Source organism: Poecilia reticulata, linkage group LG8 (assembly GCF_000633615.1).
Source record: "Poecilia reticulata strain Guanapo linkage group LG8, Guppy_female_1.0+MT, whole genome shotgun sequence".
NCBI classification, from domain to species: domain Eukaryota; kingdom Metazoa; phylum Chordata; class Actinopteri; order Cyprinodontiformes; family Poeciliidae; genus Poecilia; species Poecilia reticulata.
The window spans coordinates 3,379,642-3,406,497 of NC_024338.1; the positions used below are offsets into that span (position 1 = coordinate 3,379,642).

At 36.6% G+C, this 26,856-nt stretch overlaps 1 protein-coding gene across 1 annotated transcript in view; it reads right to left on the reverse strand.

The window, feature by feature from the left end:
- hmcn1 (hemicentin 1) overlaps positions 1 to 25,830 on the reverse strand; it is a 79,527-nt gene extending 53,697 nt beyond the window's left edge. Inside the window, exons 1-11 of the mRNA XM_008415619.2 lie at positions 25,361 to 25,830; positions 10,379 to 10,449; positions 8,638 to 8,796; positions 8,428 to 8,550; positions 6,699 to 6,870; positions 5,488 to 5,594; positions 3,542 to 3,662; positions 3,201 to 3,464; positions 2,967 to 3,111; positions 1,867 to 1,988; positions 942 to 1,211 (exon numbers count right to left, since the gene is read on the reverse strand). Of these exons, the coding sequence (XP_008413841.1) occupies positions 942 to 1,211; positions 1,867 to 1,988; positions 2,967 to 3,111; positions 3,201 to 3,464; positions 3,542 to 3,662; positions 5,488 to 5,594; positions 6,699 to 6,870; positions 8,428 to 8,550; positions 8,638 to 8,796; positions 10,379 to 10,449; positions 25,361 to 25,688 (1,882 nt within the window). The 5' untranslated portion in view covers positions 25,689 to 25,830. The remainder of the gene's footprint in view (positions 1 to 941; positions 1,212 to 1,866; positions 1,989 to 2,966; positions 3,112 to 3,200; positions 3,465 to 3,541; positions 3,663 to 5,487; positions 5,595 to 6,698; positions 6,871 to 8,427; positions 8,551 to 8,637; positions 8,797 to 10,378; positions 10,450 to 25,360) is intronic.
- Positions 25,831 to 26,856: the final 1,026 nt, after the last annotated feature.

Here is a 26,856-nt window from a genome sequence, read left to right on the forward strand (position 1 = left end):
TGAAGACTAAGAAACACAGCAGCACTGTCAAATTCATCATCTAAGTATTGGATGGAAGCAAATAGTGGGAAGGAATGCACCGGTYAGATGAGACCAAAATTACACTGGAATAAATCCTATTAGAAATCGAAAAATACCCCAAACTGGGATCCAGTAATAACACTATTACTACAAGAGCTACCACAAAAGTAATAGTGCTTAGRAAAGAGCATACAGGAACGTTTGTGTCTGCATGGCCTAGTCAAAGTCTGTCCTTAATGAGCAGTGTAATGGCTTGACATTTTTTTTTTCTTCCTGAGCGCTTGAATGATTTCTTTTGATTATTTTAATGATGCCACACATTTAAGCAGTGTGTTCGAGGTGTTGCCTTACAACAACTAAAGTGTTGTGAAATAACATACGAAGGAATGATATCACCTTGTTACTCTTASGGTATGAAAACTTCTGAATTTGAGGTAAGTAATAAAATGTATTCATTATTTGAGCATTTAGCAAATATAAAAAGTTTAAAAGYTCTGATTAATCTAGAACAGGAAATGTTCAGTATAATTTACTGGCAGACAATAAGAAAATAAAGCTACATGTCTTTTCATACTGTATAAGACACAAATTCAGCAAAACAAAGTTTGGCTTTAAGCCTACTTGGAGCAAAAACACCTTCTGGGTCTTTCTGGTGTGAGTCAACCTGCCCTACTTCAAAGCAAGGTTAATTACTAGGATATTACTGACTAGGGGCAATTAGAAAGGACCTGGGTCGTGCCAACAGCTGCTTCACAAAGAGAAATAAATGACGTAAAGAACTAAGGACCACAGATTATGTAATAATGTGGTTGAACAAAAACAATTGTGACTAAATAACAAGAAACTACTGCATAGTTGAGGAGATAAAGGATGAAATCCTGAAAGGRATTTTTTTGTTGAATTCAGGACATATTTATCACCTTGTACTGTGAGATATGTCCGATCTGTGGTCTTTCCTCCTTCGTTAGCAGCAATGCACTCATACCAGCCCGAGTCGTCCGGGGCCACATTGGACACCTGCAGTGAAAGGTTGGCAAGGATATTCCCACGTGGGTTCAGACGAGCATCGTATCCCCCTCGCAGCCAGGTGAGGTTGAAGGCAACGGTGCTGACGACTTGGCAGGTGAGAACAGCATGACTGCCAGGTGAGACGGTAACATTCCCTTCAACAGTGATGGCAGGAGGCGGTTCTACAGAGAAAAGGGAATTCTGTAGKTATTTTATTTGGATATTGAATATGGAAAAACATATCCTCTGACAGGTTTTATTCTTTTAGAGTTTAAATGTTTGACCCTAACATGGCCTCTCTCACTTGYAGGGTTTCCACAAAGTTCAGTTCTGAATCCAGTTTAACTTTCGTACTTATCATTCACGTTTTTTCTGAGATTTTCTTTTATGTTGATGACATTCATCTCTACATCTCTTTAAGGCTGCCATCCCAAGTCTGTGTACTCTGGGTTGATGTGAAGTGGGTAAAAGTTCTGCAATGACTATGCTGAAATGTTTGTTCTGTAAAGCTAACTATTTATTTGTAAATTAAACATGTTAGTATTTCAACTCTTYTGAAAAGCCATTTAAGCTATACCACACCTAAACACCACTTGCATAATACGCTTTTTTCCTTAATAATTAAAATTAATAATTATGTGTTGCTAAAGTTGGTAAATTTACTATGAAAAGGTTATTCACGATAACCAAGATTCTTACCAGCAGCTTCACAAGRTCTGACATAAAGATGCATTTATGCACCAAGTTTCATATTTATTCATTTAGATTTATACATGGTCATATGAAAAGAGGCAAAACATTTTCTGTATTACTGAGAGTCTTGGGATGTTGGCTTACCTGACACATCCAGGAAGGTACGAGCTCGTCCTGTTCCAGCGCTGCTAATTGCGATGCATTCGTAGTGGCCTTCGTCCTTCAGAGTTACCTTTTCGATTTCCCATGACACGCYATCGGATTCACTGGAATTAAAAGTCACAAATATTGGTACTGATATTAAATTAAAAAACAATGTTCTGTTCGTCTGATTCTTTTGAGTTGATTATTGTCCTGTCTGACTGGATAAAAATAAATMATCTCATTCTTGCTTTACCACACAATATTTTGAAAAAGAGAAAAACCAACACCGCTCTTTGTATATCCCTTATTAGTAGCCAGATATTCTTATTCTTTTTTTATGCCTTTGTTCTTTCTTGAGGTTTTATTTATTATTTTTTTAAAAGACCTTGCCTTCTCATTCACCAACAAATCTGATTTATTCATTTTCACTCTAATATCTAATCACCAGACATTACTTGGTGCAGGTAAAAAAAACTTTWAAAAAGTCTAACTCACGACCTAGAGACAAAAAWGGATGAGAAGTATTTAATGCTATTTATTTAAGAAAGACAAAAATTCAACACAAGATCTGAAAGCTGGACCGTCATTCAGCTGAGTACTGTACTCTATTTTTAGTACTTTACAGCCAAACTTTTTGCAAACAAAAACTATGTTTCAAAACTAGGTTTTATTTGATGGTTGAAAGAAAAATGTAAAATGCTCATCTTTTACATGTATGTACAGTTTCAGTGGTTAAGCCTTCAACTTCAGGCTTACATCATCATCTGTGAATAATTTGATAAAGTAAATCTATATTCAAGAAATTAGAAGAATTTTGAAAAGTTAATTTCATTTAATTTAATTTCAGAAACTGAATTCACAAAATTAAACAAATTACTTAGATTAATTCCTGGTACACTGACATTTTCAAGTCTTTCTTTCTCTTTGATGATTATTCACTTATAGTTAAAGAAAACACAACATTTAAGATTAGAATATTGCATCAGACCAATAAGAACACATTTTTATACAGAAACGTGCTCCATGAAAAGAAGGCTTAAAAAAGATACTTATCATCAGACAAATACCTGAAAGCATATTGAAATTTAACAGTATGTCACCTGAAGAGTTGRTCTACTCCAAGTCGCTTTCCATCTCTGCTGAAGCGCTGAGTAAATGGTAACAAACTCTCTACCTGGCATCTGATAAACCCTTTCTGGAGGTAATAACCGTTTGTGGTGGCTGGCATTACCACCTTAGGTGCATCTGAAAGAAAAGCAAAGTAATGAAGAGGCATTTAACAGGGAATAAACAACATTGTTTCTAAAGGAGGGTGAACAGTGCACATTACTCACCAGGTACAATGCTGGAGAACGAGACACTAGAGACTCTCTGGAACACAAAACCCTGGCTGTCATATCCCGTAAGCCTCAGGAAGAAGGCCTCGTTTGGAGGGATGAACTCTGTGATGTTCCAGAGGTTGTACGGCTGTCGCTCTGGGTAATACCTGATTGGCAAAGTTTTGATAACTTCGCCGGTGATTGTGAGAAGCTCCAGTCGGTCAGGCCGAGCAGGAGGGGAAAGTCCAGTGGTGTTCAGAAGGATGTGAGTGGGAATACCTGGGAAGTGGAGATCACTGGTGTGAATAAACAAAACTAACTAAACAAGTAAAGCTTTGAAAGGTTGGCTTCCTCACCTTGAACTGGTCTGCTGATTGTCATTTTAAAATCCATTGTGGGTTTTCTGGAAAACCCGGCACGGAAGTCAATGGTGCTGAGACCGGAGATCCGGACTGAGTGCCTCCCTTTACTTGATGTCTGCGACCATAACATAAAAACATTGGGTCATTTTTAACTTGACTGAACTGATAGGAAAACAACAGAACAAGCATTCAAAAATCAGATTTTTGCAATGTATTTTGATGAACATAACAGTTTAATTGAAATAGTTGTTGGATCAAAAGCAACACTGAGTGGTCTGATGACAGACTGYGCTTCACGACTGGCAACCAAACAAGTAGAGACAAGCTGCAAGAGTGACTAAGTCCCTGTTCGTATCCCCTGAGCTTATAAAACATCCACACCTTTGGGTTGACCGGTTTGGACTGAAGCTCACACATAAGATAWGCACAATCACTATAATCAGAGTGGATAATGAAGTCTTCAAGGGTTGGAGGTCTCTTGAAGTTTGCAGAAATAAAAGATGGAATAATTACTCTGAAGTACATGTTGGCGAGAGATGGAAACTCCTCATCTTGGTTGATGGTGTCACATTGCAGAGGAGGGCATGAATTCCTGAACTGTCATTTACTCCACAATTGCTCCAAATGAAAGAGAATGTTTGGAATCTCTGTATTTTATGATGATTACCAAACGCAACATAATCACACCATACAAAGCAGTGGAGAGGCAACAGGTAAAGGAATGACTGAGAAGAAGCAGTGGAGAGGCAACAGGTAAAGGAATGACTGAGAAGAAACTTACTTTATTTTAATACGCACTTACTTTATTCAGAAAGACTTAAACAACATGAAACATCATTATGCTTTACAGACATTAGCTGGGAAGTTAAAGCTTGGAGACAAATTGGTCTTTTAAACGAACAGTGACCCCCTATGCATATCACTAAATTAGTTAGAGTAGATTAAAGGAGAGCTGGGAAGAGTTTTTAAGCTAAAATTAATTGAAAGAAAAGCATAAACTATTCTTGTTGTAAACATTTTTTTCACACTGACTATTAAAAGAACACTTTTCTGTAATACCACCTCCACCTAAGATGGCATTTTAGTTGTCGGTTTTATGCTGATCAGGAAGAAACGTACCTATTTAAATTAAAATACAAARTGTCTGAGTTAAGCTAAGACCCCTAAATATTAGCATTAGCGGTCTTAACACTCAGTAACTTTGACAATTTAGTCCATTGGGTGTTTATTAATGTCTAACCAAAAACCATACGCATAGATAAATAAAAAACCTATAACCCTCTAACTAGAAGACAATTCTCATCTACTTAGCCACAGCATCCTTTTAACAAGCTTCAACTGGAAAAACAAAAGGCAATTCAGCCCTGCCATAAACAATATGTCCTGCCATTATGAAGCAAACTATGTTAAGTAGTGATGAGTCCTGCTTAGTTGGGTCTCAAGGTATTTTTTTTTACTTCTATGCTAAATTGTATTTATTTGGTTGAAAAGYAAACAGTATTTTTCCCTTCTACAACCAATTTTAGACACTAAATGCAAAGCTGTTTTAGCTAGCAGTAGGATGCATTTAAAAAAGACACCATGAGTCTCGAACACAGGAATAGTGTCCAACCACTTTTAAAAGGCAAAACTGTACTAGATCTGTACAAACAACTAATCATTAGTGCTGCTTTATTTTGGTCATAAAGGGACCAGTAGTGTAGGAGAATGAAGGTCTGTTTGGAAATTATCACTCCTGCTGAACATTTCACAATTTACTGTTTGATCATGATTTAATTGCCTTGAAATAAGGACAGAACATGAACATTATTTAATTACACATCAAGCTTTTCTCTTGAAGCCAGATGTAATTTTAAAAAATGGTTATCCCTGCTCTAAAAATTGCTAGAAGCTGAGAAATAATTTTTTGTAACTGCTTAGGTGARGAGTGAAGCGTTTACCTTGACAGACCACATTCCTGGCTGCGGGTCCTTGATGTTGACAACTTTGGCCGAGTTGGGAATGTGCAAAAGCTCAGTCAGGCCGTCAGCCTTCCCCAAGAGTTTTCCTGAAAGTCAAACAAATATACAGATGCAATTATTGACTTATTCAGCAACTTTTATGGCATAAAGTTTAACAACTTTATACCACACGATAGTAAGTTAAACATTAAAATGTGACATTAAAAAAGAAAATTTTAAATTCCATGATGTGTTGTAAACATTACTCCAGATACTGTAAGTAAAATAACATGTGTAGAGTATATGTATCCCAGATGTGCAAATTCCAGGGAGTTACTCAAACCTTTAGCTGTGTAGGATTTCAGTTTTAGCGATTAATTCCTTAGACGTTGAAAATTATTCCTTTTAGCAATCTAATGTCATCTCTTCCATCAAACTGTTAAGTGAAATTTGCCATAAAAGCAAAATTGTCTAGATGTAATTTTTAAAGAAAACATGTGAAAATCCCTGGAGTTCAGATAATATGGTTTCCCTCTCCAAAAAGAAAAACAAAATTAGGCCTTGACTTGATCATTCCTTTCATCAAACTTAAGCTAGGCTCTTGGCTACCTTATTTATCTCTGGTACTGGCAAAAACTATCTGCTCAACTGAACCTCTGAGCCTCTTCTTGTCTCCTTATAGAGACAGAAACACAATATTTAATTCAGTTATGAAAAGAGATGACTATGGGATTTATTTCCCACTGAAGAGTTTCGCTGACTGCTCTACTCTGTCCAGATTCCTGCAGACTGACTGACTGACTGACTGACAAAAGGAGACTTTTCAGGAACTTAATGAGATCTAGCAGAAAATCATGTTTTTCGAAAGTCAATAGCACCAGCTGTATCCCCTGTGTTAAACTTTCCTCTTTGAACTTTTCTTCTTTTCTTCCCTTATGTCTATGCTACTCTTTCAGACTTCTTTCTGGAATTACTTTTACATTTTTTGGAAACAATGGGAACAAAATCCTGCTGAATTTACACCTGACATAAGCACGAGGGCGAATTTTGCGAAAGTATTGACTTCTAGTGTATTTCAAGTTAATTTTAAAATAATTTATTTTCCTAAGGCTAGTAGAAGAGTGTTGTAGATCTAATCTTTAACGGTGCTCATTAAAAAAAAAAAAAAAAAGCAGAATTCAGCCACCATGTCAGCAGAGTGAAAATCTTACCCTGGGGAGTTTTTATTTCAATATCAGGTGCTGGGCCGCTGAGAGCCACCGTAACTTCTTTTAGGCTGGGATCAAAGGGCATCTGCCAGGTGTTGCTGACCTGACTGAAATGATCAGTGGAAAGCAGGTTGACCTTTGAGGACTGCACAGCCTCCTCTACCCATTTAAGAACCTGTTAAGCAAAGGAAAAATGTTAGAAATGTTGATAAAAGGTTAATTACTTGTGCTTCTATTAGAAGATGTAAAAAAAATCAACTACTGACATAATACTACTAAGCATAACTTAAGTTTAAAAGAAAATATTTTAAGAGCATCAATTAATTAAGTAACATGTCAGCTATGACACATAAGCTTTTTCTTGGAAACATGAGACTATTTATCAGAAAGATTTTTGCATTCCTTGCATGCCGGGCCCATATTTCCTCCACATCCCGAATACCCAGTGGCTATTATAACCATGTGATGTGTGAAAGCATCTGGCCTTCCACATTCACTAGTAAAGATGTGAATGAAAAATGGTAACACATTTTTTAAATTAGCTTAATATTGGGTTATGGTTCATCATTTCGGGCTGCACAGTGGCGCAGTTGGTAGAGCTGTTGCCTTGCAGCAAGAAGGTTGGGGGTTCGATTCCCAGCCCCGGTCTTTCTGCATGGAGTTTGCATATTCTCCCTGTGCATGTGTGGGTTTTCTCCGGGTACTCTGGTTTCCTCCCACAGTCCAAAAACATGACTGTCAGGTTGATTGGCCTTTCCAAATTGTCCCTAGGTGTGAGTGTGTGTACATGTGTGTCTTTGTGTTGCCCTGCGACAGACTGGCGACCTGTCCAGGGTGTACCCTGCCTCTCGCCTGGTACGCTAGCTGGAGATAGGCACCAGCAACCCTCCCGACCCCACTGAGGGACAAGGGTGTAAGAAAATGGATGGATGAATCCATCTTTTCACGGTTCAATTTAAAGACGACTGTAAGTGATGGATATTGGAATCCCAGATCTAAAACTAATTCCCACTAGGGATGTGCAATATGGTATAAAATTCATATCATGTAACATGTAACATCCATGATTCTGGCAAATGAGTTAGTTCCCATGTTTCGCAGGGGGAACAGAGTATTTCAGGCAGGTGAAATATTTGGTTAACCCCATGCAACTTTGGCAAATAAAGAACAAATGTTTCCAGATCCACACGATTTGTCGTCCATGAAGACGGGAATAAACACAAGGAGTTTTTGAAATAATAATTAGTTGCTATGTTATATACACAGCTCAAATTAAGATCAAAGCTGATCTCTAGGCATTTTACAAATAAAGATTCACAAAGAAAGTTTTTTTTTTCTTTTTTACTATTGAGAGTAAATGGTCAGAATGTTCTCTGTGGAACTAAAGACTTTACTTCCTTTGTATAAATTCCTCTCCAAAAGTAATAAAACTGCAGAACATTTAGATTTCATGCACTGGCTCTTTTCACAATCCAAGACTGCTGATTTACATTTTGGAGAGGCTGAAAAGAGCAATGGTATGCATCAATCAGTACATTTCCCCCTGCACATTAGATCTAGAGTCCCCACTGGGACATGGGTTGTAAAAACCATCTGAAGTCATTTAATTTCCAAAACTTAAGTGAAAAAAACACTTTGTTGTGGTTAAATCAGGTCTAAAATCAAATTATTCACTCACACTTAATATGCAGGTTAATAGCAGTGCAGGGCCATCCAGAAATTATTCCCTTACCTCATTGACCTGTTTCTTATCTAGGTGRAAAACTTGCCCAGAACTTGTAGAGGCAATCTCCTCATACACCTTGTAACCAATATGATTCCTATCATCACAATCACCCGTCAGCACAAACACCACCTGGAAAAAAATGTTGGAACAATTAAAATAAAGTTTCTTTGATTCTGAACTTAAAGAAATTTCCGTTTCATTAAATTATCTCCAAACCTGTGACTGTTTCTGTTGAATGAGCTGCAGGACTTCATGAGTCAGTTTGTAATCTTTAGAACGGGCATCTGTGAAAACATAAATAAAAGATCCTGGCAAAGAGATCTCCAAAGCGATCTTTATAGCACCGATGCTCATCTCTGGGCAGTCGCCACCTCCCTGTAAGAGAAAAAAACAGTTTGACCTGTCAGCATTGTTCATATGCAGTGACTCGTTGATGTTGTTCTTAATTTGTTGAATCACATCTACAGACTTTAACTTTGACAGGCCAGCACAAGTATTGCATAGATGTGAAGAGAAGAAAAATATCGCATGGTTTTCAATTACGTTTATAAATGAACATCTCAAGAGTGTGCTCTGTCTGATGCACCACATGTTTGCATCGTTCTGTTCTTATTAGCTCAGGTTTACGGCTCCTCTGTGTAAATACGACCGTCTTAAACASACGTTTGATCTGTTCAAGACTGTTGATTTACACATCTTTACCAGGGATATCATGGTTTGTCTCTCCATCTGGACGATTAGCTGAGTCTGAACAKAGAGGTAGGAGGCTCAGATCATCAATTGTATGAAAGGTTAAAAATGTATGTGGACATGTACTGTGTGCTTGCRGGGATTTATTGCCCATTTGAAGTCAGTATGTTCTTCTCTTGTACATCAATATTGTGTGTCATTGTACTTCTTACTTGCACAAAGCTTGATGTWTGTCTGCTTAGTGTTTTCTGTTGGTTTTCATGTATTTTGTTTGAAGGATTGTTATGCTCTGTTTGTATAACCCTTCTTCCAAAACAAATTTCTCCCATGTCTTATAATTTCCTCAGTCTGTTCTTGAAATCTAAAAGAAATACTACCTGCCAAAGTAAGGTTTCTTCTGTTATTTCTTATGTCAAATGGTGCAAAGCAAGGCTATCAGAACCAAAACAAGCAGAAATGCAAATGTTGCAAACAGCCAAACTATGATACACCTTCAGCCTGAGACAAGTGAACTCCAATTTTCTTCCATTTSACAACTTKCTCTTTTCGCTGTACCTCATAATTTCCTTAACATTAAGCTTTATAGAAAGGCCACATTGTTATTTTTACATACAGTTCTGTCTTTTGTCTGAAACAAAAACCCTTGTTGCAACATTCTCAAGCAAAAGGAAGGGGTGTGAATGTTAAGAGGGGAGTGTAAGAGTTACAGACTGAAGAATAAAGCTGTGATAGAAATAGGGATTGTTTTCATGCTGCACTCGATCTATTCAGACATAAGGTTGAACACAAGTCATGCTAAATATGCAAGTTCCTTGCCAAAGTCTTTCMTCAAAGGCTATTCGGGGTTTATCTGTCTTTGTTTAACATATTTAATTTGACACTTTTATTCTTCTCTTAATTTATCCAGAATACTTGTCAAACAAACACATTTTGGCATTGACTGATATATGTCCAGCTGTTGAATTGTGTTGTTTAGGCATTTATTTGTCTTCCAGCTGGGATGCTATAAAGTTCCTTTTTAATGCCAAGCTTAACAATTCTCTGGTATGCAATTACTGACTTGTCAGGCTTACACTTTCTTTCAAGCCTTGTTTTTGGCTTCCAGTGCAAAATAACTAAGTTCTGCAACAGCTCACAGATCTTCCAACCCAGACRTCTGGTATGATGACTGCAACCTTCTGTATTCTTTTTTTTATGAAGTCCAGGTGACCTGAGCATCCAGGCTACAGCTGCTGTTTCCTTGAATAATGCAAGTGTCTGAACCCACCTGAACGTACAACTCTCTAAGCTCATGCTGGAACTTCTTTGGGTCTGTTGTGATTGTTACAGGTCCAATCTCTGCAAGAAAACACAAATCAATGGGATTAATGGAACAATAGCCTCAAGATGTGTTGGAGTATTTTTATCGTTCTACATTGCACCCAAACCAGCTATTGGTTTTGCCAAGTGCTTGTTGAACTGCTGAACGGGAAAACTTTATGGAATAAAAAAGATTTTATTAAGCAAGAAAAAGGTAGAGGGAACTATAAAGAAAGTAATAATGCTAATAGTAAAAATATGCAGAAGGTTTTAAGACATTTTTAATTTGTTAAAAGCTGAGTGAGTAGCTATATAGTGACAGGTTACTGTAAAAAACACTACTATAACTCCACTGTGTACTGATATTGTTTCAAAAGACAGAAATACTTTGTGATACTCTAAAGTACACCTACTTTATGTAGCGCACTGCATATATRAACTTCAGTAAAACTGCAGCCTGTTTGTTTTTTATTGACTGATGAAGACTTAAAGTTGGACGTTTTCAGTACACTGCAAAAACACAAACTCTTTCCAAGTATTTTTGGTATAGTCTTAGCTTGAATTAAGACAAAACTAACTTACAAAAACTTTTTCAGCAAGACATAGGAGCTTCTTATAAGTCAATAATTAATGAGAAAATTTCTTGTTATAAGTGACCTAATGTACCAGTAGAACAAGCATTTTTTCATCAATATTAAGGAATTGTGGATTCAACACAAGCTTCTGTATCTTGCTGAAAAGCTACTTCTAAGTCAGTTTATGTAACATGTACTAAAATATTTGCTCTAGGAACTATTTTCACAGTGCAAAGAAATTCAAGGAAATCGATGACATGAAGTATAAAATTCAGACAAACATCAGCTCCAAGAAATTTGGTAGTAATTGAACACACTAATATGCACTAGTGCACAGTGCACTACTGCACTGCACAGATGCATCTAAAAGCTGCAGGACAGCAGTTCTCAAGGACTGGACAAGGAGAACTTTGGTCTACACAATCCTCACTTTCCTGTACAGAAACCAATGCAAGCACAAACTTAAACTCAACACCTAATTTGGAGTAGCTTTTTAAATCCAAAACTGGAGTGTGGAATTAGTCTGTGTGACTCAACTGATGCAGCGGTAAAGTATGCAAAACACCTCAGTGACAGACCTCACTGAGGTGAGGTTTAAACTCAAGACTGGTTTGCTATGAGGCAGTAAAGCTAAAAAGTAAATGACTGTGCAGTTCTGATGGTGGTCTTCCTCTACTGTATAAAACTGCAGTACTGTCTCACAGTAATAACATCTCTATTTTACATATGCTACTGTTTATAGTCGCTTTTGTTTCTCAGATGTTTTATTGGCTGATGGGCAGTTAAGATGTCTCCTGAGTCAAACTAGGTAACTGCAACGGCTGCAGCTGCGCTAAAGAACGAGACTGATGATCGTTTGCAAAAAACAGCAGACGCACACAGAGCGGTTCTGCACATGCAAGCAGATTGAAACACTGGAAAACAAGGGTTCCCTTGTTGAAAATGGGGCAATTACAGAGAATCCCTGACTGTTGAGGAAGGATGCAGTTTTAAAAACAGCCTGAAAGATGTTGGTTGAGTGCTATGTTTGACGTACTGCTACGATGTTTTGCCATTTTCCTTATCCTCTAATCATCTTTTCAAAGTTGAACTTACGAGATTAATTTATAGGCAACATAAACAGCAAGGATTCTGTTGGCACTCCAGTTTTATAACATGTATTATTTATTCTTAAAAAGCACTCATATTGTGTAATAAAGAAAAAGCAGAAAATTGCATTTGCTCCCAATAATTAAACTACTGACACTGCTGTGAAGCCTTGAAGAGCTTTTGTGGTGATCAAAGACATTATTAAAAACCAGTAGGGAAATTAACCTGGCTGCTAAGAACAGAACTTGGTTTTGAAGTTAAACTTTTCAGAGATGGAAAAATTGACACCTCTTCCTTTAGGGAGAGGTTCCCATGGCTGTTGTAATGATTCTTTAGACTGTTTTGGCTTGATGCCTCAAACCACAGCCACTCTTTTCAGCACCGCCAGTGTGGAAAACCCGGTAAAAACCCATGACCTCGAAACAGCATGAGCTGAAATAAATCTGTTTAAAACTCTACCTAGGTAATAAATCCTGACTCTGACATATGAAGATAATTGAAGTTTGATTTTTATAGTGTGTTTGTCTACATTCTTTGGTTATAGGGATCATTATGAGCTTTCCCAATAACACCACACCAAACAACTACGCATATTTGCAAATGTGAAGTTCTTTCAGCATTCGTCAAATGCTCTGTAGTAAGGGGAAACCTCAGACATAGAACTAAAACTAGCCACATAAACAGGATTTGATTCCAAAAGAAAAATCACTGAAGTTTGCAAAATGCAGGTCAAAAAGTTCGATTTTGGTCTTATCAAACTAGAGCAAGTTCTTCAACACATTTCAGAGGTGATCACCTGTTGACCCCATTGATGCATCCTTTATTATCAGGCAAAATAAATATGTTCAATAACATCTACAGCTCTGTCAATCAGACTAAGAGACGTTTTATTCATAAAGTGCCTGGTTGCTTCCGTTTGTGCCCCTCCAGCTTTTAAGGAGCAGGGTCTGGTTGTTACTGCTGCCTTCACATCGGTAATAAATATGAAGTTTTAATTAAATCTTCCAGACATGGAAAGGTTCACAAGGACAAAAGGTTTAAACTCACTGCCCTACAGGGCTATTGGCAAATTTATGCAGACTTCTGGATATATTTTTTTTCAATATATGCTTTTTCTTACAACTCCATAGGTGCTGATGGTCAGGCAAACATGAAAGAACGTCTGAAAAAACAACAACAAAATAAAGTGATTACAGCAAACTAAACAAAATCAAGTCCTCCATTACATCCTGTTTTCTTAATCTGGTTGTGGAGCTAGTTGCTGACCCAAGAGGAAACGAGATAAACACTCGGAATCAGCAGCCTCAACTATCATGAAGGCATTTGGAAGTATTTATTTGTAATCTCCGCATATAAAGCATTCATCTCCAAAACACATGCACACCTAAACACAAAAGGAACATCTAATGAGTTCAGGCAACTTTCCAGCGGCAAACTGAGTTTCACCTCCTCCTACATTCAGGCTTGAAGTGATTTCAATTAGTCGAACATTTACTGTGCAGCAGGCACAACATCAGCAGCAAGGAAAGCAAATCATAAGAACATCGCATCCTGTTTAACCCTTAGATCAAAAAAGGTTCCAGCAAGAGGAGACGCTGACAAAACATCTGGTGACCAGAATCAGATGATTCTAACACTTGGCAGAGTTTGATCTGTGATCATCTGTTGAGAAATGAAAAGTCTGAGCTTTTCTTTGATCAGTGAACACACCACATCTAAGCCCTCACAGACTTTGTTGATGTCATCATTTAGTGTGGAGGAAGACAGGTCCAGTTATTTTTAGAATAATTAAGGTGCTTAAAAGTGGAGTTTTAGGAAGTACAAAAACTATAACAAAGTCTTTTCTGAAAAAAATTCGTAATGCTTATTCAGGCTGCTACCTTTGAGACGGGTCAGACTTCAGCAAACACCAATTTTGCTGTAACATGTTACAGCAAAGTTGTTCTTGAAGCCTCAATTCTGTTTGTCAGTGAAGGTGCTCGATTAGAAATTGTTGGCAGCCATAGTTACAAAAAACAAATACACCTCCAGTAGTAAAAATTAACAGATTACGCCCTCATCATTATTGTGTCATTTTACCACATCATCTAACAGGAATGTTGGCACAGCTAAATTAACTAGCTTTTTCTTTTGCTCACTAAAAGGTCCAATCAATACTCTTAAGATTTTGTCACTTTAGGGGCTCTCTTAAGACCTGAGGTGCTTTGTGAATAACTTAAGAATAACATACTTGGGTAAAATTCTACGAAAATTATTTAAATTCTAAGAACTTAGTAGACTCTAGTAGCTCATTGGTACTATAACCATTGTTTACTGGTTTAAGCAACAAAACAAATCTAAAAAGTTTTACAAGTATATTCCCTGTTTTAAAAGTCAAACAGCAAACCTCAGTTTTTACCAATTGGCTCTTGGAATATGCTTGTTTCTTGGAACATAGTTTGGGATTTCTAATAACATTCAATTTTAAATTAATTCAGCAAATGTAAGATAAAGTATGAGTAAAAGTAACATAATAAATCTCAACTGTCCAACAAAATTGCTATAGGACTTGCATGCAAAAGAGGCTTTAAAGAAACAAGCCTTTTGCCAGTCTGCTGACGCAGTGTAAATTATGCCAGAAAGAGATTGTCCATCATCTTGACAGCTCTGGAGTGTAATAATTTAACAAACCCCACAGAGAAAACACATGTGAAACAGCACATGAAGCCACTAGTTTGTCAGCAGGCAAAGTGTAAAGCAATAAACACGTTACACAGAATCCAACATGTCCTGAGACACATGATGCATCATAGGGCAAGTAGCAGCAGAAGCAAAGTTACTCAATTGAACAAAAAATAAAAATAAAAAAATTCAGAGATCTAATGTTGAAAACATTTTTACATGCAAATAGTATTAATTTCTCTTACACCAACATATAACAATAAAAGACTAAGAAAATTAAAAGTTATGTCAAAAAGTATGAACAATCTGGGAATTATGAAACAAGACTATTGTAATGTCAATATTTTTTTCTAAATTTATTATTATTATTATTATTATTATTATTATTATTATTATTATTATTATTATTATTATTATTATTATTATTATTATTATTATAATATAGTTGCTTTCTCAACTTGTTTTTTTAAAACAGAAATCTGATCCCTAAGAAAAAATGAGTTCAATATAGACAGATTTACTGGATCGCCAATGTCTAAATCTGCCTTTTTCACTTTCCCAAACTGGAAATTGCGAAGCCGTAAAAACATAAATGCCAGCTTTATTCAAAATGCACATGTGCCATTTTAAATGGCATAATTCTGTGGAAAAGAAGTGATTAGCCTGTTGGGATAATAACCTCTATTTTCTTTGAATGAAGTCTAATTACGTCTGCTGTTTATGGTGACTCAACCATATTCCTGTTGCTATGAAGCAATAACTACATTTGGAACTTAATCAGCTCCCTAATAACTCTGTTCTTTTTAATTTATGTGCTGTAAACTTTAATTTCTAGGTCACTTTAATTATTAGGCTTATTATTTTGTATTGTTCAACTTTTCTGAGATGTTCTTCTGTTTCTTCCACCATCTTTTCTTTTTTTCTTATTTTCTCTTGTTATTTGCCATTTGATTCAAACCTGCAAATTCTTATGCTGCATAACTTTGCTAACTGTCATCCAATAACTGCGGTAGCCCCAAAGCAGCAGAGCTGTCAAGATGCTTTATTTCAAACCAGCACAAACAGAAATTGTGATGGAAACTTCTAATCACAAAGAAATGGACCACCATGCATTTAATGTCTGCTGGTTTGGCCTCCCCCTCCTCTTTTAGAAAGTAATTTGTGTTGGGCGACAAAAGCTCACCAACCACACATTTCTAATAATGGCATGATGCATTCAATTGATCAAGATCAGCCCTCCACAACAAGTAAAGCAAGACGCAACTCACTCACAAACCACACAAGAGCATCTAATACTTCCCACATGTGAGATCTGCTGGAGAGTCTGTTGCAAAGACAGATGACATCATGGAGACCTCCTACGGTGCTTTAAGAGAATAAATAAGTGGTGCTCACAATAATTCACATTTCATCATGTTACAAACATTTGAATTTTATTGACTCAATAATATGTAGAATTACCTTTTGCACATGTGTAGCAGCTTTATATCTAGAAGGTCCATTTCTTTGCTCAGTTTTCTTAATTTCCTAGTTCCTGCTAAAGAAAACATAATACTGCCACAGCCGTGCACCATCATTATAATTGTTTGGGCAAAAAACTTCCAATTTTCGTAACATGGCCCAAACAACTTCTTATGGATTACTTTCAGCTTTGTTGTTGAAAAAAGTTGCTACACTTTTTCCAGTTTAGGATGATGGACTGAACAACGTTTTGGAAGTTGTCTTGGGATATTGATTTATAACCTAAACTTGCTTTAATGTTCTCTACAGTTCTGCTCCTTAACACTTCTGTGTTCACTAATGTTCTCTAACAAAACAATGCATGCTACACTTTTCAGATTTTTATTTATAAAAAAGGAAATTGACAACTGTAATTTCTGGACTATAAGCTGCTACTCTTTTCAGACACTTTGAACACCGCGATGCGACCAATATAATTATATAACACCAATTGGTTTTGAAAGGCAGGAGTGCTGCATGATGAAGAGGACAACACAAGCTCAACATTGAATTTGCCTCCAGACAAAAGTGACATTAGCTGTGTTTCCATTTCCATTCACCATAAAAATTGTGCAAACTGGAATTATAAAAATAAATTTACCAATTTAAAACTTTATTTTAACGTTATTTGACAAAAAAAAACATAATTGTGCTTGGATGAGGTGGTTTTTTCGACTCGTGATCAACAACTGAACATTATCACTGGTGGAAAAGAAGAAGAAGTGGTGGGAGGATGATGGCGTGGCATGTTTTTTAATTACTTATTGAATGACCAAATCTATTCGGGTCTAATTTTAATGCCGTTTCTTATTTAAAGAAAACTCTGCAATTTTAAAAATGTGTTGTTGTTTTTTTACATTATTGGATTATTGACAAAGTTTTGCATACATTTGTAAAAGAAACAACCAAACAGACTAAGGAAGCGTGTGAGGCTGTTCAATTCTGACTGACTTTAGTGGTTTTAGTGCGCTGGAGGAAGATGATCATAATTAATTATTTTTCTTGGTAGGCATTATTCGGATAAAGCATTTATGGTGTGCAATGATCTTAACATGGACAATAGACAAGTCTGCCACTTATACGTACAACTTTTTTTCAAAGTTTCTAACCTTTGGACTCGATAGTCCAGAAATTACAAATTACAGCCTTTCTCCTTTTTTCTTCACTACAATATGTTTTTATTTAACAAGTCAGATGGGATGAATAAATAAATATAGACAGGCTGAATTTGGCAGTTAATGCTCGCCAGCTTTATGTGCTACATTTTGGTTGACGGGTCAATCAGTTTCAACTTAAACACTGAGTTCTCTGGCTATTACTGGCTCACTGGCACTTGCTCTCTGTAGTTACTTTGAATCACAGGCTGCATTTGGCTAAGCATGTGGGAAATTACGGACTTTCACCAAAGAAGCGCATCAAAGAAAGAGTTTAATAAGATTTCTTCATCTTTGTAGTTAAATGAAATTTTACGCTCTGTCTAAACAGAAGCCACAAGAGAAGAGCACAGTGAGTAAACAACTTAAAGTTCAAAATAAAAGAGCAGCATTTGGTAAGACGTGCAGGGTTTAATTACAGCTTCAAAGAGCAGCGTTTATATTTGTGCTATATATCTGCATACAGCAAAAAAGTTAAATTCAAAAGATCAGAAAGAATGCATTACACCCTGGATTTGAGCTATACATATGTGGTTTAAGGTACAGTAGTTTACTACAGTCAGTCTCTTTTGCTCAAAGCAACAAAGCAATTTTATGTATAATGAAAGACAACTTTGTACTCTAAAGATGTTATCATCTATGTGGACTGGCACTTCAATACACCAAGATTAAGGCATTTTTCTTGTGGAAGAACAGACGGTAGACACTCAAAGATTCTATTGCAAGGGAAAATGAATTCATGGACTTTTTCCATCTTATTTAAAAATACTTCGAAGTACTTTCTAAATGCATTTTTCCAAGTGTAAAGGGTAGTTGGAGGAAGCAAAAGGTGTTTTTGGTTAATTTTGAGAAATTTGGCTTGGATCCTTAAGCTCAAGTGAAAATATATCTTAATGCTGCAGAATAATGGGACCTTTTGGACAATTATTTTTGCTGACTCTGCAGATACACTTTGGAAATGCGCCATCAATTCCAACATCACTGAGCACCAGTGGACCAGACAGATCCATAACTCCAACTCCAGCGTTTGAGAACTAATATCCTTCATTGATTAACTGCATTGCAACTGCAGAATTTGATGACATGACAAGGAGTTAATTCAACTTTTTTATTTTGGTGTGTTGAAGTAGGGTTGCCTCTAAACATTGCAGGACAGAAACTCTCAAAAACAGGAGCTGGGGATCTTAGCCATGAGCGACGGTGCTTAAGGCCTGAGCTCAACCTGATAAAACAACTTTCTGGTGAATTAGAGTGGAGACTGTTAGCCAGACCATGTCATCAATCATCATCAGTGTCTGGCCTCACAGATCTGCTTTTGGATGAATGGTCAACAATCCACACAAACACACTCCTGAATCCTGTGGAAAGTCTTTCCAATAGAGCTGAAGCTGTCGTACCTAGTTTAGGTACAAGATTTTCCTCGACAGATGTTTTATAGCGGTACAGGCCAGAGAGCACTGACAGTATGACCTTTGGTCCTGCAGCTTGTAATTCAGTTGCCTGGTGCACACACAGTTTAAGAGACAGACCAGTGGAACTCTTTGGAACTTCTGGATCAATCAGTTGTATGTCAGTTTTGGTGAATGAGACGCCAGCTGTGATGCCTGTTTAAAAACTCAGTGGTTAATATTATTTGACATCTTTGCTAACAGTGTTCCATTGTAGCCCGTAAGCTTATTTATTTAGTGTGTGCAAGCACAAATAGGAAATGATGTTTCATTTACAGCTGTAAACGTGTGGTCCTGCTGGTACAACCTCATTAACCTTTTACAAGGATGTAATAATGCGCTTCTGCAAAAAAAGGTCTCATAAAACAGGCCAAACTTAACAAAGGCAGAAATAATGTTTTACTAGGTTGATGAGGAATAACACATAGTTACCACAAATTTCATACATTATCACCTTATAAAGCTATGTTTTTATATGTTCCAACAGAGAGAAACACATCTTCACTGGCTTACAAAAGCAAATAATCCCCTTTGATGTTTTTGTGTTTTGTTATGTTAGAACCACAAAATTGTTTGTATTTTATAGGGGTTGTATGTAACATGCCAATACAAAGTGGGACATGATGTTGACAGAAAATAACTCCTTGTTTTCAGATATCATCTGAAAATGAAGATATCTAAATCTGAAAAGTGTGGAATGCAACTGTCTTCGACCTGTCTGAGTAAAACATTAACATTTAATATAATACTGCAATAAATACAATTATAATTTTAAGGCATTTTCTTATCTAAACAAGACCAATAAACTGAATTTGTTCATTGAAAATGGTAGAGATTTCTTATTAGCTTAAGTTTTCAGCTGTTCATTTCACAATATTTCAGTTTAGCATTTCTTTAATAATATATACTTTGTTTATTTTGGAGCTGAATTAAAAATTTTAGAATAGAGCAAAAAGGACTGTAAAGTACAAAATCTGGCTCTCTATTTTACTTAAGAAATGACAAAAAAATTATCCCTTTTATTCTTCAATGCAATTCACAAAACAATCAAATACCTTCACAAAACATACCTTCTCTTGGAAAGCCATCACTGCTGATAAAATGTGCTGATTTCCAAAGTCTTAGGTAAATTTGAGCAGGGTATGAGGGCTAAAAAGTCAAATTTTAAAGTATTTTAAAGGTCAACATAACTATATAAAGGATGTTTGAGAACCATAAACATTGTTTAAACAGCAGTTTAATATATCATGCTGTTCCACACATACACACCTGTATAAGGAATGTGCATGTGTGAAAGCACATGTGATGGATAGATATTTATTACACTTTGTCCATTTGTTTTCTCCAAATGATCAGCCAAACCGCTCAAAATGAACATATGTTTCAACTCGAGTATGCAAGAGGGCCTTGCACAGAGAAACCAGCCTTAGGAGTCACAGCCAGAATGAGGTCATGCAATACCAAATCATGTGAATGCTTAGCGCTGGAATCAGGCCTAAAAGGATGTAAAGCGAATGAGTTCCATATGAGTCAATAAAAGTGTGATGTAAAGCAATAAAATTAATGAGCTAAAAAAAAAACTTTAGGAAAATGTTTCATTAATAATTGCATCTAGACACAACTCAAAATTCTGAGTTTAAGAGACGCTCTGGCTGATGCTTACAAAAGTAGCTTATTATGACAAAAATAAACAAAAATATTTCTCATGATCCAACAATAAATCAGACTAAACTTTTTCTGTTCGAGGTCAGTGGAGAATGTTTTTGTCATTTCCTTCAAATCCAGAAGTTTGCATACATTTGTTTAGCATTCTGCAGAACTGTCTTCATAAATTGTATGACTTAAATCAAACATTTTCAGTATCTTTCCACAAGCTTTTTGATGGAAATCGCTGACAGAATGAGGCCATCACATTTTCAGCTTTGTACACAAATTTTCTATGAGTGACTGATATCTTTCTATAACTCAGATATATGTTGCCCACACTGAATTTGTTGGCTTTGTAACCATTTTAACCGTATGATTAAAATCCATTTGCATGACTCAGTTGTACTCAAATCTTAACTTCTTGGCTGATGTCATTTCAACATTTCCACACAATGTTCTTTCCTCACACCGCTATCCAACACCAGTCCCTCCTGAACCAATGCAGAACTGTGGTTTTCAGATTATTTATAAAAAGCTTTGAAAAGACTAAATCATTTTCCTTCCACTTCACAATTCTGTACCATTGGTAAAGATTTATGTATTCATTTTAAATTTTCCAATGAAAAAAGAAGCAAATTTGGTGAAAAATAGTCAAAACAGTCAATTTAGGCCAGATGGTGGCTTCAGAAGAAAGCTGATGGTCCTGCTTGGACAAATGGAGCCTCGTAACTTTAGCCTAAGTCAAAAGGAAAACATGTGGAGTGACTGAAGGGAACAAACCTCACATGGTGCATTTTAAAAACCCTCTTAACCGCATCACTTATTTTAAATGGATTCAATTTATCAGTGTAATTTCAAATGCATTTAAAGTTCCAGGCTCAAAATTGCACACACCTTTAACTGAGTGCATCAGTACCTACATCAGTTTTTTCTATAATTTAAGTTATTCAAAGTCAGTTTCACTTATATCACCTTGGATAACAATGTAAGGTCATAAAAGAGCATTCCAGAGCAAAAACTAGAACTGCTGTTCCATCTATTCCTCTTTTTTTTCTTCTCCAAAATCTCCTCCTCTCTCTCTTTGGGCATTCCTACCTAATAGCATCATTACTGACTCTGTCCAGCTAAATACAGGCTCCTTGTAATCTCACACGGGCGGAGTGTTTAAGACAAAAAAAAAATGAAAAGCTCTCGACAGAAGGAAACAAAGAAAAACACGGGACTCGTAGGAAAAGACGCTGAAAACCAACAAAGGAGGCTTTGAGATGAGAGGCTTTGATCTTACAGAGAAGGTAGAAACTATTCTGCCTTCCCTTCTCATCACTCCTCAGCCGTCTCCCTTTAGCTAATCACAACTGGCAGGAAAACGTTGGACAGACAGGCTTTCAACTGAGAGGAGCCGGTTTCTACAGCACACAGCTGAAACGCACCAGGGAATCTTCATAATCCAAATCACTTACGAGATGCTTGATTTAATTTAGAAAAATTTAACCTTTTGATTTGAGCCGATTCTCTTCAGCCAGTTTTCAAATTCACACAGCCTCTTTCTCTACACTTCTGTCCAGTCAAGAAAAAGAAAATGTCCATTGCTCTAAATGCAATAATGAAAAAATATATATAAGTACAGCCTTTCTGCTTACATGAAACAATCAGGTCCTGCTAATCAAAAGTGTTTCACTAGTTGATCTTCTACTTGATTATCTCTTAGAGGTTTAACATAAAAAACTGAAAATGTTCAACACATTTGGATTTTCTCTTATCCCTGTAAATAAATTCCAGTGCAACTAATTACCCCCAAAAGTCACTTAATTATTACCTGTGTTTGATTTAATTTAAGCATGAATGCAACTGTTCTGTGAAGCAGCAGTCTTAGATTTTGTCACTGTGCTTCACAACTGCTTAAAAATAAAAAAACAACGTTGCGGAGGACAAAGTGTGGATAAAACTGGAAAAGTCATGCCACCAGTTTGGCAGCAATCCAAACATTTAAAACAAAAACTAAATGAATAATTATTGATATTGTGATGAATTTTTCAGCCATATAGTCTAGACCTATTTGTATTAAATATACTTTTCATTAAGTTGTATTTCTGCATTAAGTTTTTTATTGATCTGATAAAACGTTCTAATCTTAAATAAAGTCCTTAAGACAGTCTGTAGTTAATCCATAAAATGTGTTTCAATGAAATAAATGAATCTTTTAATGTAACATTTTTTGACTATGACTAAGCACACAATGCAAGTTTCGCAAACTTCATTGCACTTCATAGCTGAAGGTTTGGTAAATATATCTCAATAATGTGACAGTGTGCATTTATGAGATGGCGAAATTGAACAAAAGTTATTTTGAAAGGCACTATGAATAAACTTCTTTCCACTAGAACAGGACTGCAGTCCTGTACGCGAGTAAAATGGCTCGAGAAGGAATCCTGCTTCTTTCCTCTCTTTTTTTCTCCCTGCAGGATGGAGTTTCGGGGGCAGACTTCCTGGTTATCTTCCCATACAGGCCTGACCCCAATATCCAGGCATCCTTTTTGCTTCATACACAGGCTCTCTTAGAAACTTGCAAAAGGGATAGACTTTAGAAGAACACACAGTGTTGTGTTTACCGAGTCAGATTTCAGTATAAATAAAAAAGACTTCTGATGTAAAAGCAGCCAGATCAAACRGGAGGGGCTGTGTAATCGCACTGGGCTGGATAAAACGGAAAGAAAATGGATCTGTGTCATAAATGTCCCAATGAAAACAAAACAGAGAAGGGGACAGAAGGGAAGGCAGAGATCCGGGGTCAAAACAACATTTGGAAAAATGTTCAGCTACCCCTGCTCGCAGTGTGTTGTGCTAATCATTCCTCTACTCCCTGAGGGGATTCACTCTGACATCCTCGTAAACATCTTCAGAAGCAAACGAATGTCACTTGCCGGTGAAGGACAAACACGCAGCTGTAAAGTCTGTAAAAAGGAGTCGACATGGAAGCTCAAACTCAGGCTGTTGTAACTGTGAGAAGACAATCTCAGAATTTACTTCAACAGACAGGAACAGTTGAAAACCTAAACTTAGTCCAAGACGAAAGTTTTTTCCATTTCTGTTGATACGTCAAAGGCATTGCAGTTCTTATATCACATCCTAATAAATTACGCACTCAAAAAATACAAAATGAATTGGATTTTTATTACATTTGTGTATAATAAAGAGATTTGCACCTTGTATTATGTGGTTATTTTTTAAGATGAATGCTCACAGATCAGAGAGAAATATGTGCTTCAGAAAAAATGTTGAAAACCAGCAGAGAAGCAACATCTGGACGAGGAATTTGTGTTCACCGCACAGATCATCTGTCTATTAATGTATTTTCTTTTCCTTCAGGTCTTCTGGTTCAGGTATTTTCAGATTAACCTGCTTACAGTATTTGACATAAAAATGTTCAGGCTGTGGGAGCAAACTTACACCAAGAGCTATTAACATTTATGGAAAGGATGCTGCAATACAATGTCAAAATATGGCATTAGATGTTTTATCTATCAAGGCAATTCTTATTTTGAGTGTTAAATGTCTCTTTTTTTCACATTTAAGCTAAAAGGCATCCAAACCTGCAGAAATAATCAGATTCATTCAGAGTTGTCCGCTTTCCCCCTGGAAACGTGTCAAGTTTTTGTTATTAAACTGTTTTTGTTTCTGTGTGTTTTTTCCCTAAGCACTTTGAAAATAATTGCAATCAATCTCATGAAGTGTCTCTTTAACACAGAATTTGTTGCAGTAAATGGTCTTATGTAACCATTTGCCAGTTCTGACCTGCAGTGCGACGTTGGTGTTAAATGACCCGGTGATATATTGTCTAGACATTACTGCTGAGAATCGCTTAGAAGGTGATGACAATCGTCAAGCTGCGTTACAAAACTAAGAGCCTCGCAGTCACCCCTGACGGAATGCTAATGAAAGAGGCCGTCAGTCCCAACATCTGCACACAAAGATCTAGTCCAACAGTTCCTGCTAGGGAGGAGGTGAGGAACATTCAGAGGGCGGAGTGTGAACAAACTATCACATCTTCCACCTTTCCGACTTCTTTTGTTTGGACTACAAAGAGTAAAATTCAACCACCAAACACTCTCAAAATATTCAAGATTCAACAAGTTTTATATTGCAAATTCATCAGTGTGGAATTACAGCATACGGACAAGCATTAGATCAGCTTTTAAAATCTAGAATGGGTCAAAGTTTATTTTGCAATTACCGAGAAAGGGGCTGGCTTGTTATCTCTATATTTTTGTTTATGGGCCCTCCAAACCCAAAAAATAAGAGTTTAGGTTGCAGGATGTTTTACGATCCTCTGATTTTGTAATCAGAAACCACTACAGCAGCAAAAACTAGATTTTTTTCCCCCTAATCATCATTCCAAACTTCAAAATGTCACATACAAGCAGCTTTCAGTTTTTAAAGTCAAGGTGAATGAGCAGAAAATTTTAGCTGTTGATTTTTCTTTCATATTCAAAACAATAATTAAAATGTATTTATTTACTTTCCACAACTAAACATTCCCTCACAAAGTATATGACTGACATAATTGTGGGAGGTGTCCTTGACCAAACTCATCAGAAATTTGGTTGTGTGAAGGCATTTAGGGATCATCAGTGGAAAACATTAATCTAAGAAGGTCTATATGCAAAAAGAAAAAAAAAAGTGGCTTTTTTTTTTTTACATTAACTTTACTTGAAAAATAATCTGAACATGTTTAATATTTTTCTAGTCTGTTCAAAACTGCACATGGACCCTCGTTCTAACAGAAAAAGCAGAATAACTGTGAAAAATTGTACAAATTACAAATATATATATATATATATATATTATGCATGCATTCCTTTCTTTTGATCTGCATTACCTGGGTCATGAAAGGGCACCAGAGCGAAGTTATACAGCGGTCTCTTCGGTCGGCTCAGGGATGTTTCTAAAATCTTAGAAGCTCCCTCGATGACCTGGACCAGGTCGTCGTACATGGAGCCGGTCACATCGAAAACGAACGCCAGGGTGGATGCGCCCTCCGGGATGTCCTCATTCTTGGGCAGGGTGTCCGAGTCCTGCGCGGCTGAAAAGGCCACTGACAATAAAATTAAGAGCCACATAAGTTCAAAAGTCCAAGAATCCTTCTGTGACAAAGTTTTTGTACAGCTGGTTTTCGCCAGAGTGACCCTCAGGGCGAGTGTCGACATTAGGGCAGAGACATCAGAGCGGTTTATGAAGTGCAGAGTGAGCCAAAGCGGAACACAGGACTCCTTCAGTGCGCCTCGGTGGTTTCTGCAGCTCCTCGGAGATCTATGAGCTACACTCCCGGTCCCAGCGGCTCTGGTACTGTCCCTCACAGAAATGCAGAGTCAGGACCCTTCATCTGCTCCGACATACAAAGACCACCTCTAAGCTGGCCACACAATCTCCGAGGCGCAAAGCCTGTCCCATTGGAAAAGAAGAGGTTCCGCGAGACATCCTGCGTGCATTTTGTTTATTTATTGCAAAATATCTGCCTACTGATATAGCTCACTTTAAAATATTAACGCATTATGTCGTTTTTTTATATTTAAAATGACTCCACTCGGTTTAAAAAAAAAAAACTCTACTTATTCATTTGGATTGTTGTATATTCTCTATTGTCTTCTGTCATTAGATGCAACGTTTAAGAAAAAAATAAATAGTTGGTTGGATTTTAGATATTGAAAAATCCACAAGTTGAAGCGCAACAAGTCGAAAACAGATGTGTGAAGACTCCGAGATTTTCTTGTCTACGCTCGAGTCTGCATTTCCATCTAGTGGTAATATCCTGACATCGCATCTAAATTAAAACAAAAACTCGATGTATTGAAGTATTCTACTAATGCGTTTTGAAAAACCAATTCTATAATATGCTTTGTGAAAACAATTAGTTCTTTTTTTAGCTGCTTAGGACACTTGAGCAAAAAAAAAAAAAAAATGCAAGTGTGATAGGGAAAACCTTCACGTCACTGCTTTGTATATATTATATATATATATATATATATATATATATATATATATATAAAAATAACAGTCAAACAATAATCAAAAAAGTTGACTTTAACAAAGTTTCTTTGTTAAAGAAAGCTTGAGCAATTTGTCCCTTTTAATACAGTATAAAAAAGTCCTGGGTCTATAATTTACATATGGTTTTTATGGACTAACTACATGTAGAAATGCAAACCAACTTGCTTTTTTTCAGTGCTAGACCTACAACTAACGGTGGATGCATTAAGGAACATGCCTCAGTCAAAACCTCAAAACTGAAAGTTGCACCCTCTTCATTGGAAAAAGAAAAGGTGAACATGTCTGTTCACATAAAAGCATGTGAGGCTTTTATCAGATACTTTCAGT